The following is a 12,603-nucleotide window of genomic DNA, read 5'->3' on the forward strand; positions in this document are numbered from 1 at the left end:
CAAGCTACTACGTAATCTATAGAGTTCAGTCGACTTTCAAAGTCTTGGCGTAAATAATTTGATCATGCAGGGCGCGTGTGAGCCATTGTAGTTCGAATGTAATCATAGACTTGTCAACAGTCAAGGAAGAGCATTGCCACGGGAAACAAATTTAGCGCAACTCATTATCAAAATAATTAAAATGAAATATACCTAAAACGGACAAACAAGTGACAAAGAAGTATGCTTGCGCGCGCAGTGATACCCTGTACCATACGCCAAATGTATGTAATTGTCTAGAACAAATACGTTTGACAATTGTCTCATCCGAACCCAGGACGAAATCTGACTTTAACTGTATTAAAACAGTGCAAAGGTCGAAAGGTAACACCTGTAAATGACTCCACAAACTGTACCCACGAGGGCCTTCCATATCATACCTTGTCTTTGTTCTCCAAAATTAACAGAATTTGCACTTAAATAAGAACCTCATATTATTTCTTTTTGAAGGTAAAACTCTAAACCATAAATGATGATATTCATGAACATTTATATACCCATGCCATAGTAGTGGTAGTAGTAGTAATAAATAATTTTTCTAAAATTTATAACACGACCAGTCACTCAAAGGTTTTATGCCTGGTCACACACGTAACATCATTATTCCCCACTTTATAAAATAAGTTTTACCTCATGGTTGGATACACTGTATATCCCATGCACAAACAGCGCTGACAAAAATGCCGAATTCTAAAGAAGTTATTTGACCGTCAAAACCTGAGAAAGTGCCAGTAAGAAATCCGCTCAACAGACATTGAACAGAGGCACTAATTCTTGTATGACACGCCCTTGTCAGGTGAGCTAGTATAACACCCATAGAGACTTTGAAGATAGTGTTGTGTAACATAGTGTTAAAATCATTAATTTAATGACCGCGCGCATTGGGAATGTCGGCACAACAAAGCACCTGCAATGGAGGTTCGAATGAATACAAATCAGACGTATTCCACTGTGGTGAGAGGCAGTTTTGGAAGAATGGCAGAAAGAGGGTGAGCATGAAGGAGGGGGGGGGGGGGGGGGGATATGTCAAATACGCGTATCTCAGATAGATGGAAGTATATTAAATGCATGTGATCTCTTTTCACTGCATCTAATAATTGTCAAGATGACAGATGATCTTAAGCTATCAACGTCGGCTGAAATTAGTATGAGCATAACTGTTGGTAATGACCCATCTTGTAATGGTATCTTATTACACGAATCTTCTTTTCAAGCACATTTTAGATTTTTTTGTGTCATTTATGACTCTATGCTGTTCTTAGATAGACTTTAGGAAGCAAGTTGTCCAGGTTCCAAGACTATTTTGCTATTTTGGTATGAAAACACATTTGCTGTGTGCAAGTCAACGTCGATTTTATTATAGCTTTTTCACTCTTTTGGTCCCCATAAATATCATGATTATTATCATGATCTATCATGTTGTTTGCCGTCATTTTGAAACTGTTATATCATGAACATCCACTTGCACTCCACTCTTATATACATTTTACCAACAAAGAAAAAAATTAGACCGTGTGTAATCATCTGTGGGGTCATACATGAAAATGGAACGTTATGAACAGCATAATGAATTGTAGCCTTATCATATGCATAAATATCTTGTGCTTTTCGTTTCAGAAACGTGGCCAATACTCAGAGACCAAGTTTCTTAATTTTACAAATTGCTTTTGTAGAATATCTTTGGAAATGTTATTGAAGAGGAAGAGAATTTCCAAACTTCAGCCACGAGCCATATTGGCGAAAACAGTAAATCTTTACTGCTGCCAGATTTTCAAGATTACGGATTTTTTTTCCAGTGTGAAGGACTTAACAGGGCTTCAGACAGCGTCGGCTTGATTTAGTATTAGAGGTATACTGATTGCTAACAGTGGGGTGCTGCATATCCCAGCGCTAAGACCGTGTTGACATCTTTCCTAATAGGACAGATCGCGCCTCAATTAGCTGCATAGTAATTTGCCGGTAGGCTATACAATTCATACATTATACCATCTTCTTATGGTTTCTCCTAAATCTGTCAAATACCAAAGCAGCTTTAAAGTCAAGAGATCACACACAAAGATGAGCGGCATTGTTGCGCAATGTCGTGCTGAAGCTATTCCGTGGGTGTTGCAGATGAATCCGAATGATTCTGAAATAACGGAGCTGGATAGAACTTATATTGTTCAAATGACGCAACATTTTACTACCGAATGTGATCGAGAATACGCCCATCAAATCAATGACAAGTAGGCCAGCTGATGCGAAGAGGATTACCCTAAACCAGATGATCGGGCATTCGTCTCTGTATCTATTCATCGACCAAAATGCATAGGCCTACCTTGTTCGAAATTAATATTTCTTGTAATCCTAGACTCGCTGCACATGGATAATGTCTTTACTTGCCTTAATTTAGGTATTATAATCCAGTCGTTAGCGCAAATAAACATTAACATCCTCGGATGCTTTGCTACAATCGAGAAAATCCTTCATAACATTTAAATGGGAATGGACAATGCTTTGTTGCGTTGAAATAAAGCAGATCTTCATTTATCAATGGATATATAGATAAGAATTAACTGAAGTTAATATTTAAATAACATATATATCATCTGCTGACAGTAGGCTAAGACTTTGCTCAGGGAAATCGAGGCTTTGATAGGTTCAATCAGGTGCCCCCCCCCCTCCTCTGCTTGAACCCCCCTCCCCGGGGACTGAAAAATATAGACGTTGGTAGAACATGGAAAATCGACCCTAAACGTGACAAAGAAATGAAAAAAAAATACCAAGATAAATGTGTAACATACTGCAAGGTAATAAATGTGCTATCACAGCTATGTTTATCCGATTCAAAGGAAAAAATCTGCAGAACCTCAAGCGTATTGTGTTAGTTGTGACCCGAAAGAAACATTTGTCGTTGTTCTCCATGTACTGACCTCATTTTCGTAACTGTGATTTCGAATACATAGAATATGAGGATACGAGAAGTGACTGAACGTGCCGAACGTGCAACATTGGAAAGCAAGGACGTAGGTCGAAGAAAATGGTCACGTACAGGCTAGCCAACGTCCGGAAAGCTGATAAGCACGAAGAAAAGGTCCAGCAGGAAAATCAGTATTTAGTCAGTGCATATAGATAGAACGATTACCTCAGATATGAACATTATTAGGACTGTCAACACTGTTGCTTCTGCCGGCACTGGCAGTGGAAGACCAAGTCTATTTAGGTTGTTGCAAGGCTCGAACGTCCGAAATTTAGGGACATTAAGGCTGAGAGTTGAGAGACGAATTGCTGCAAACGGACCTCAACATCAGGCCATTTCAGTGCGTACTTATAAACGCGGTGGTTGGTACCAGGGGAAGGGAAATGAGAGCTTTTATCTGACTGTCATGTTGCTGGTTACAGCTGCTCATTTCCTTATATTTGGAGGTGTGAAACTGAGTACCTATTTAACCAAACGAAAAGAAGATAGAGGCGAGCAGAAAAGAAAAGTCTATATTTAATGGTTGGTACCCTTTCAACATTTTAGTCGAAAGTTAGCATTGTCAAAGGTAAAACTAAGAGGAATTTTTATGATTTTTAAGAATTTGAAAGATGTTGCTGTCATGATTAAGCCTTTTAAAGGTAACCTACATTGTATATCCTGTATTTTACATCATAACTAAATTTTCCTAGAGAGAAATATTATTCTCCTACATATTCAAGAATCATTGTTTGGCCTATTCTGCATTTTGATAGGATGTTTTATACCTGTTGTTGATTAAATGATTTAATCCTAAAACTTTCCCATAAAATGTAAAATGGCATCTGCCTTCCTTACATTTACAATATACATTAATGCACAGAATCAGAAATGGCACAACATTTTCACTTTTAAAAAACTAGTGCAGTGTTTTGAGCATTGGGTTTTATTGCGATATACGTAGTCATCCTTATGAAGCTGAGAGATGCCATTGCTTGGATCTTGCAAGGATCTAAGGGTCTAAAAAGAAAATAATGGCATAATTAAGGTACTCATTAGACAAACTTTTGTTAAAGGGGCTTTATTCTTTTCAAGCTCTGAATAGAAGCTTTGCAGGATTAAAGTATGACTTTTCCAAATGAAGCCAGGATAAAAAATAATTGTTATTCATATACTGTACTTTAGTTGTTAGACTGAAATGTGTGTTAACATTAGTTTGCATCCTTACATGCAGAGCCATTATTTTCATTATTAATATTTTTTGCTCTTTTGTAGGATTATGGACAAGATGGAGCAAGTTGTTGTTGTACAAAATGTGGCAGTAGAAGAGATTAATCTTGACTTTGCTGAAGCTATACAACTCTACAATAACACAAGCCATCTTCATCAGCCCAGTGTATAAAATCACAACAACATCAAACCATGGATGAACAGAACTGTGTTGACCTTAATTTAAAACAACTAGTTAGCTTTTTGTGAAAAATGGCTTGCCAAAAAATGTGTATGGATGTGCACAGCAGTGCCCACCTTGTTATGTTATCCTAAAACCGTCAGTGATCAATATTGAAATCTGTTTTATATATATATATATATATATATATATATATATATATATATAGAGAGAGAGAGAGAGAGAGAGAGAGAGAGATGAAAGATGGAGATTACTTTTTTATGATTGTTAAAAATGCAATGTATTGACCCAAATGAAGAATCTTATTTATTAAGAAAATATCGATTCTAAAACAAAATTATTAACTCTAATGCTGGACACTCACGTAGATCTGCCAGATTTTACAAATTCCAGTGTTTTGTCCTTATCACAAGGACATCTTCAGGGAACTGTCATTATTTTTTAATACCTCTGAGAATGCCTCTTAATACCTCTCAGATGGGTAGAAGCTGCATACTACACATTATTGATTAAGGAATTGTAAGGCAGTGAGTCAATAGTGGGAACATAGATGTATTTGCTCAATGTACTAATCGTGAATCATATGAGAAAAACTACTGTTTCTGTGAAAATGGTCCAAAAGATTAATTATATTTATCTATATATTTATTTGATGCTAAGATCCAATATAATAACTTATATTGGGTCTTTGATGTTGGTTTGATGCTTGCTATCATTAAAATTGGATGGAAATTTGCTAGCTTATTTGTTTGGTAGATTTTTTTGTCTAAGAATACATATAACATTTATACCGGGTTTTTGCTACATGTACATTTTTATTGTTAATTATGGTTTAAGATTAATTTTTTGGATATGTGACAAAAAAAAAAAAAAAAAAGGAATGGCGTTCCATATTGATAAACTACATCTGCATTTACCCCAATTTTCAACTTTTTCTCAAGACAAATTTTCATGATCAGTATGCTTTTGTTATTTCTAGTGACGTTTGAAGGGCGCGTCTGAAGCATGCAGCATTGCTGGCATAGTTAAGCTGTGTACCTAAAATCAGGGAATTATATCGGATATAATTCCATGCTAAAATGAAGGGTGCCTAAAGTATAAATTTAAACATTTATATGTCTTGCTGCATAAATCTCTTGTGACAGGATTTTTTGTGTCTATCACATTATTAGATAACGGAAATGTTAATTCCCTTTGCCATGCACTTTCTGCTCGATGACCCACCAGGAGCTCCCGTCGGCGCTTGTTGCATTTTTAAATGGCTTATCTTGTAGAGAGCTCTCCCTAAAGAGGAGGTAGGATTCGCCCATTGGAAATGGAAAGCACGCTGCGAGTGATAACTGCATTTTTGGTGCACCACTGAGGAATATCTTAACAAACGTTGGCTGTTTTTACCGGCTGTATTTGTGCTCTTCTAAGGGCTTGCATCTTTTGCACAAGAACCTGAATTCATACAAAATGTCTTTTCGAAGATTTGGGATACTTAATACTGCCTCAAATTATATATGCAGGCAAAATGCGCACACAACGTTTAGGTTGTCCACTCGTCTGCTTCATTTTCATGCCGGTAAATATGATCAACTATATGGATATCCTGGTTATCAGCATCGAATTGGAAGATTCAGAACAAAGACAGAATTAAAGTTAAAAACACACATTTTGATGAGTTCTAGATGGAAACAATGCTCTTCTTCAGGTGGTAATCAATCAACAAATGAACGGTGTGGAAACAACACAGAAGAAACGGCAAAAGTTCACAAAGTGAAAAAGGGCATTGGAAGTTTGATCAGGTTTACATGCCTAAGTGCTGTTACATTGGGAGCTGCTGTATATTTGACTTATAAATATTCAGGCAGTTCAGACCCTGATAATCAAGACGAAAACCCTCTTGAATCAAATCGGATAAAAAGGGTGCATGATCCTGAACTTGGAAAGAAAGCCAAGTTGATTTATTACAAGGATGTTTATCTTCCTTACTTTATGGAAAATGAACTACAAGATATTGATGACTTTGAAGTAAGAGATTCAGACATATGGGTTATTACTTTCCCCAAATCAGGTATAAAACTTTTCTTCTTCTTATGACCCTAGACTCGAACAACGTATAGTTTAGTGATTCAGCTAAGGTTTTAATATTAGACGTAAAAGAATATACCCAGTAATAATTAGTCCTGTCCAAATACATATATATTGCCAAAACATGTACGTGTATACCTCATATATGTGTATTCTATTGAAAACTGCAGAAACTGAATACTCCATTTGGTTCAAAATTATTTCAAAGGGAACATCAAAATAAGTGTTTGAACTTCAAAACATAAATATGGGAGATATGAAGATATAATTATGACAATTTTTGTAGTCTGGCGTGTGTAACATCTTAATTCTTCTCATGCCTCCCCCCTCCCCCCATTTGTTACTTTTACTACCTCATTACAGTTATTTTAGTTCCATTTAAAAGTATTTCATGATTGTATGAAATAAAACTTTGCTGAACTTTCTCAGATTTGCTGCTTTCATTTATGTTAATCACCTGTCAGATGTACCTATTTTGGCATGACACATACTAGTATCTGTACTTCTATAGCATTAGGGTCATTGCAAAGTACACAATGTACTTGAATTTTTCTACTCTGTTACATCTTTGACACTGCAAAATCAGTTTACTCTTATATTCGTAAAGATGTAGTTCAAGAAAGTTAAGATGAGGTGTATTCTTCAGTTTTATTCGAGTTCCTTTTTTATTGAATATGCAATTTATTTTTTTATGTGTGCATTTTTTTGTTTGCTCCTCTGTTGGTAAAGAATAAGGTGATAAAATGTGTTTATTAATCTTATTAATCTCATTACACATATAAAATATATTTTTAAGTTTAAATGAAATGTTGAATATATTTACAGGTACTACATGGGTGCAGGAAATGGTTTACCTCATACAAAATGATCTGGATGTGTCTAAAGCCATGGATAGAAATATGGAGGAGAGATTCAGTTATTTTGAATTTCCATACCCTGGACTCAAAACAATAAGTCAGGAAAAGCCACCAAGATTCATTAAATCTCACCTTCCATGTCATTTACTGCCAAAAAGTATGACCACTTCAAAATGCAAGGTACTAGAACATTGTGTGCTCATGCATTTCCATATATTTATATTTATACATTTAATTGTACCAAGTATTTACTGTTATGATGCACAGAAGTTTCAGATGCAGATGTTCAAGATGCAGACGTATTTATAATTTTGTTGACCATTTACATCTATTACAAATTTATGTACTTGTCTCTATTTAGTGAAGATGAGTTGTTTATCTGTCTTTCCCTGATTCCATCCACACAATACAGGGTTCCAGAAGAGACAGGCTTGTGGCTGAAGTGATGTGTAGTGGTGTAAGACGTGAAGCTGAGTGGGCAATTTTAGCTTGAGGTGAACGGGAGTGAAAACGTGGCCTCAAGAGAAAAAATTGTTTTTTTGCAATATTAGAAAAAAAGATAAAGCATTGCACAACGCTTGTGGTTTGGTGCCATTCAGTTATTAGTTGCGAACTACTTCCTGGTTTTCACGGGGTCCTTTAAGGACTCTAAAACATCATTATAAAACCCCCCAAAATAATTAGCCATGGGCATATCAGATTACAAACATGCAAAAATTGCACATGACAACGATTTACAGCCTCGCGGGAATTCTTTTCCCCTGATGCTCTTTGTAGTACTGTAGGTTGATGCAGCATATATTTCAAAACAAATTGACTGCAAATTAAACAAGACTTTGCACCTTCAGGTTTCCTAACATGTTTTCATATCATGTACGTATTATTTCTACATGTACAAGTATTCTCTGCCCAAAATGGCAAAAGAAAAAATGTTATCTCACCATATTGTTGGAAAAAACTGCTTTTTTCTCTGAGCCCACATCTTGAAACACGTTCACCTCCAGCTAAAAATGACCACCAGCACAATCCTGTCTCTTCTGGTACCCTCTTTTTTGTCCTTTAAAAAAAAAAAAATCAAAAGTCCTCATATTGGTAAGAAAACCTTGACTAAAATTTAATGACAATGATGTATTTTTTCAGAAAATATATGTAGTCAGGAATCCCAGGGATGTAACAGTGTCTTATTACCATTTCATAAGAATGATCAATGAAATTAAATACAGAGGCAATTTCAGGGGATTTTTTGAGAGATTTAGGCTAGGCATGGGTAAGTGACTTTTTCTGCCTAGTAAGTAAATGTAGTTGACCATTGTTTGACTATTGTTTCAAATAGCATTCAATTTCATCTTCATTTAGGTATCGGAGTTTCAGTTATAGAATAAAGGTAAATTGTTTCCAATAGCACTCAGTTTGATCTTCATTTAGGTGTTTGACTTTCAGGGTAGAATAAAGATTATATTGAAGGAACATTGGGTAAAACAATATGTGAAAAATACAATATTCATGTTGATTTTTTCTCCTTTGGACCAGTTGCTTATGGGCCATGGTGGGATCATGTGAAAGGCTATTGGGAGCATAGGGATGATGAAAACATGTTATTTCTGAAGTATGAGGACTTGCAAAAAGTAAGCAATGAGAAAAAACTAAAGCTTTAATAATATGAATACTTTAAGCAGTAATGGGACGTGTTCACAATGAATTTATCGACCAAGCTACATTGTGCTCACACTAACTCCACAGGGACTCTTGCTGAATGCAGTCAGATTAACAGATTAACACTGGCGTTAAGTGGATGATGATATGATTATTGGAAACAAGAGGGGGCATGTTAGTCTGTTAATCTGATTGCAGTGAGGGTCACCATGGAGTTTTAGTCACTTGTAGCTAGGTTGATAAATTCATTGTGTACGGGCCCATAATCACATGTACCTGAAGACAAACATAGCTTAACATGGGGAAAACTTTTCTGATACTGATTCTGTGCTGGTCCGAACTAAATATTTTATTTCCATTAAATTATGTTTAAATGTGGTTTATTGTTATTCAGTGTATTTTCACATAAACCTTGTCATTCTAGAGGACCTGCTTTATCAAAATAGTGCCATTCCTTGGGCTTTCTGAGGCGGTCATAACTGGTCTGACCAATAGTTTTCCCATGTCTATGAGCATACTGTTTTTGCTTCCTTTTTATTTTTGGTCAGGATGCACATACTGTCTGTAATAATACAATTACTTTATTGACACTCTTTTTTTTTCAAGGATCCTTATGGGGGAGTAAAGAAAATTGCAAAATTCCTGGGAAAAGACCTAAACGAAAAGGAAGTATACAATGTGGCAGTATACTGTAGTTTCTTTTGCATGAAGGACAATCCAGCCTCAAACTATTCTTGGTGGGATACTTTTGGTTTAAGAGATAAGAAAGAGGCAAAATTCCTACGAAAAGGTGAGGTTGCTTTTAGGGCTGTGCTACTTTCAAATGTCATACACACCCCATTTCCATAGATTAGATCGACCTACTTTAAATCGACCTAACTCCCTGGGGGTTCACGCTAAATAGCTGTCAGCCGGGCAGACACGAAAGTTAATTACCCCCTTACAGCTTGTAGTAGGCAGGACGGACATTTAAGTCAGATTATCTGAAAGTAATCTAGTGAGACTCCCCGCGGGGATAGATTGATCTAAAATCTATTGGAATAGAGCCTTAGATACATGTTCATCACTGGTCCTACCAGTCTGCTGTCATCGGGTGACCAGATCACATTACATCCAGAGCTGTAAATCTCACGTGAAACATTAAGAACCAGCTGTGTAGAGTTATTAATGAAATAATACAATATGTATAAACACTTTATTTATCAGCAGGCTTCATTTATTAAATAAGGTGCCTTTGTGTATTTTTACTCCTTTTTTACTCCATATTTGTTTGAAACTAAACTACAAAGTACAGGTGTAATAATGAAACATTTTTCAGCTTTATCTGTTATTTGGCAGCCAGCATTTTGTTAGTTTTAAATTAAAAGTGCTAATACTTTATTAGTAAAATCAACATTTCCTAGTTTGCTGTCTGTTCATTCATTTGTCTAAGGGGATGTTATTTTACAAGTAAACTTATATGTTGTTTTGTCATGTTCAAAACCAGTTTCTATTTAAATATTTTTTAGGGATAGTTGGTGACTGGAAAAACTACTTCACAAATGACATGTGTCACAAAATGGACCAGGTAGTGGATGAAAAATTGGCAGGAACGGGTCTGACATTTGAATACGAGATACCAAAACGTTGATTATGTGACAAAATGAATGCAAGCCTCTTAGAAACCCATCTCTCAGCAAAATTTCTAAAACAGTGTTTTGTGCCAATTACTGTACTTTGTATGATTTCTCTATGGTTGACATGTCCTAAATAAAGGTGGCATTTTTTGTTCCTACTCTGATCTTTCTGTTTTATATCTGCCTGTACTTGCACTGAAACTTTAATTTTTATTGTGTCATGAACATGCTGCGTTTGCTCAATCTTGACTCTCTGCTTGTTTACTGGGCACATTATAACGTCACATGCACCCCGACTTACCCCTCCTTCCTACCGGTACATTGTTTCCTAAGATAAATCTTGATTGGATAAAACTTTTTAATTATTCAGGGATAATCGGATGAACTAGTAGCGTACTGGCAATTTCTCTCAGCCGTAATATGATAAGTGGGTTCGATACTTTATAAAGGCCTATATTTGGCAAAATGACGTTTCTCCCATTACTTTTACGTGAAATGCACACCATAATATAAGCGCAATAAAAATGAACAATTTTAGAAAACAAAATCCCTTGTCTGTTGCTTTATTCACCACTTCACGCAGATCTGCACAGGGTTGTAAGTCGTCAGTTTTCCTGCTTTGTAAATTTGTGTGATATAGTGATCTACTAGTTAAGGCAACAACATGAAAATTGGCGTGGTCGTCGAATAGGGTGTGAGCTACAATCTGACGTCCGCGTTTGATTTAGGGGAAATTGGCACCTGTTCCTGGTACCAGAAATGTGATTAAATCCGCTTTAAAACGGGTTGATAGCTATTCAGGCGAGGGATATTATTTGAAAGCGATGTTTCAGTTTTTACCTAAAGTATCATCAGCTCGAATAAGCATATTCATTCCCATGTATTTTTGATGCGACAGCATGATCTCATAACATGAAACTCTATTTCCGCATTATCTAAGCTGATATCGAGAAAAATCAGTACGTACCGAACCCGTGAAAAGGGGAACCTAAACAACATACCTCCGCCCTATGTATAGAGGGAACGGCACAGCAAAGGGCGGCGTAATAAGATGGAATTTCTTTTCTAGTTCGACATAATTTTCGACAAAAACACTGGTCAACACAGGAGCAAGCTTTCTGCTTTTTTTGTGTTTTACAAACAGGAGGAAAAATAAGTGCTGAAGGTCAAATTTACAGCCAAAAGTTTGAAGAGGGTGCAAATTTTAAACCTTTTTCTACTGAACGAGATATTTTTCCTTCTTTTTGCCTGTGCATTGTATTCGTGTTGTATACGATGCGAGCCTACTGTTACTTATTTAATTTACATAACTATTTATTTACGTTACGTGGCATTTGCTCTCAAGACATTAAAATTTTTTTTCATATTAAACGAAACTTAAGTCAGTAGTCTAACTGATAATAAATTATTAAAAGGGGATAATGCTTTACGCTTACGCATTTGGAAAAATGCGAGATTGTTGCATCGTGATTATTGCAAAATAAATTATAAACAAACACTAAATAGGGACCAATTTATATGCAGAGGGTGATCACTCCTATAGAATAAAGAATAAAAAGCACAAAGATGAACTGGTAGGAAAGGAATCAAAATGACATGTGTCCTAACAAAAACAGCCGATTTTTAGTTTGTCCAGGGGAGTTTTACTATTTTAAAAATAATTTAATGAATCAGACATAACTGTAATGAGGAGGTAAAAGACGAAGGGTATTATATGGGAATGATTAAATTGTTACGGTCGCCAAATACGCAGCCGGACAAATAACTGGCTCCACACTGAAAAATTCGTCATCATAATTTTAATTAACTTATAAGTGTTATTTAAGCTATATAAGGTATTAAATCTCTTTAACTTGTTTTTTTTTTTTACTTCAAATAATTATTTTTGCGTCCCTTTAGAAAATAATTTTGAACGAACCTTCCTTTTAAGTGGCAGTTTTCAATAATATACACCACGAATACACGTCTACGACGCACCCACTGTACTGGTATTCATTAATTTTTTGGCAACGT

At 35.8% G+C, this 12,603-nt stretch overlaps 1 protein-coding gene across 3 annotated transcripts; it reads left to right on the forward strand.

Moving 5' to 3' along the window:
* The first annotated feature begins 884 nt into the window (after nt 1-884).
* Nucleotides 885-10,748, forward strand: LOC106175526 (sulfotransferase 1B1). Of its 3 annotated transcripts, none has more exons than XM_086999994.1 (7): nt 885-1,028; nt 1,713-1,888; nt 7,290-7,501; nt 8,462-8,588; nt 8,852-8,946; nt 9,581-9,764; nt 10,483-10,748. In XM_086999994.1, the coding sequence occupies exons 3-7, from the start codon at nt 7,310-7,312 to the stop codon at nt 10,602-10,604; spliced, it is 720 nt and encodes a 239-aa protein (XP_086856120.1). In that variant the 5' UTR covers nt 885-1,028; nt 1,713-1,888; nt 7,290-7,309; the 3' UTR covers nt 10,605-10,748. The 3 variants fall into 3 exon arrangements, with proteins under 3 accessions (XP_086856120.1, XP_086856062.1, XP_086856015.1); XM_086999936.1 differs by having other exon boundaries at nt 898-1,028; nt 1,657-1,888; XM_086999889.1 differs by lacking the exons at nt 885-1,028; nt 1,713-1,888 and adding exons at nt 1,909-3,520; nt 4,253-6,447.
* Nucleotides 10,749-12,603: the final 1,855 nt, after the last annotated feature.

The sequence above is a fragment of the Lingula anatina genome, chromosome 1 (genome assembly GCF_051362555.1).
Source record: "Lingula anatina isolate TDL-2025a chromosome 1, LinAna3.0, whole genome shotgun sequence".
Taxonomy (NCBI): Eukaryota; Metazoa; Brachiopoda; class Lingulata; order Lingulida; family Lingulidae; genus Lingula; species Lingula anatina.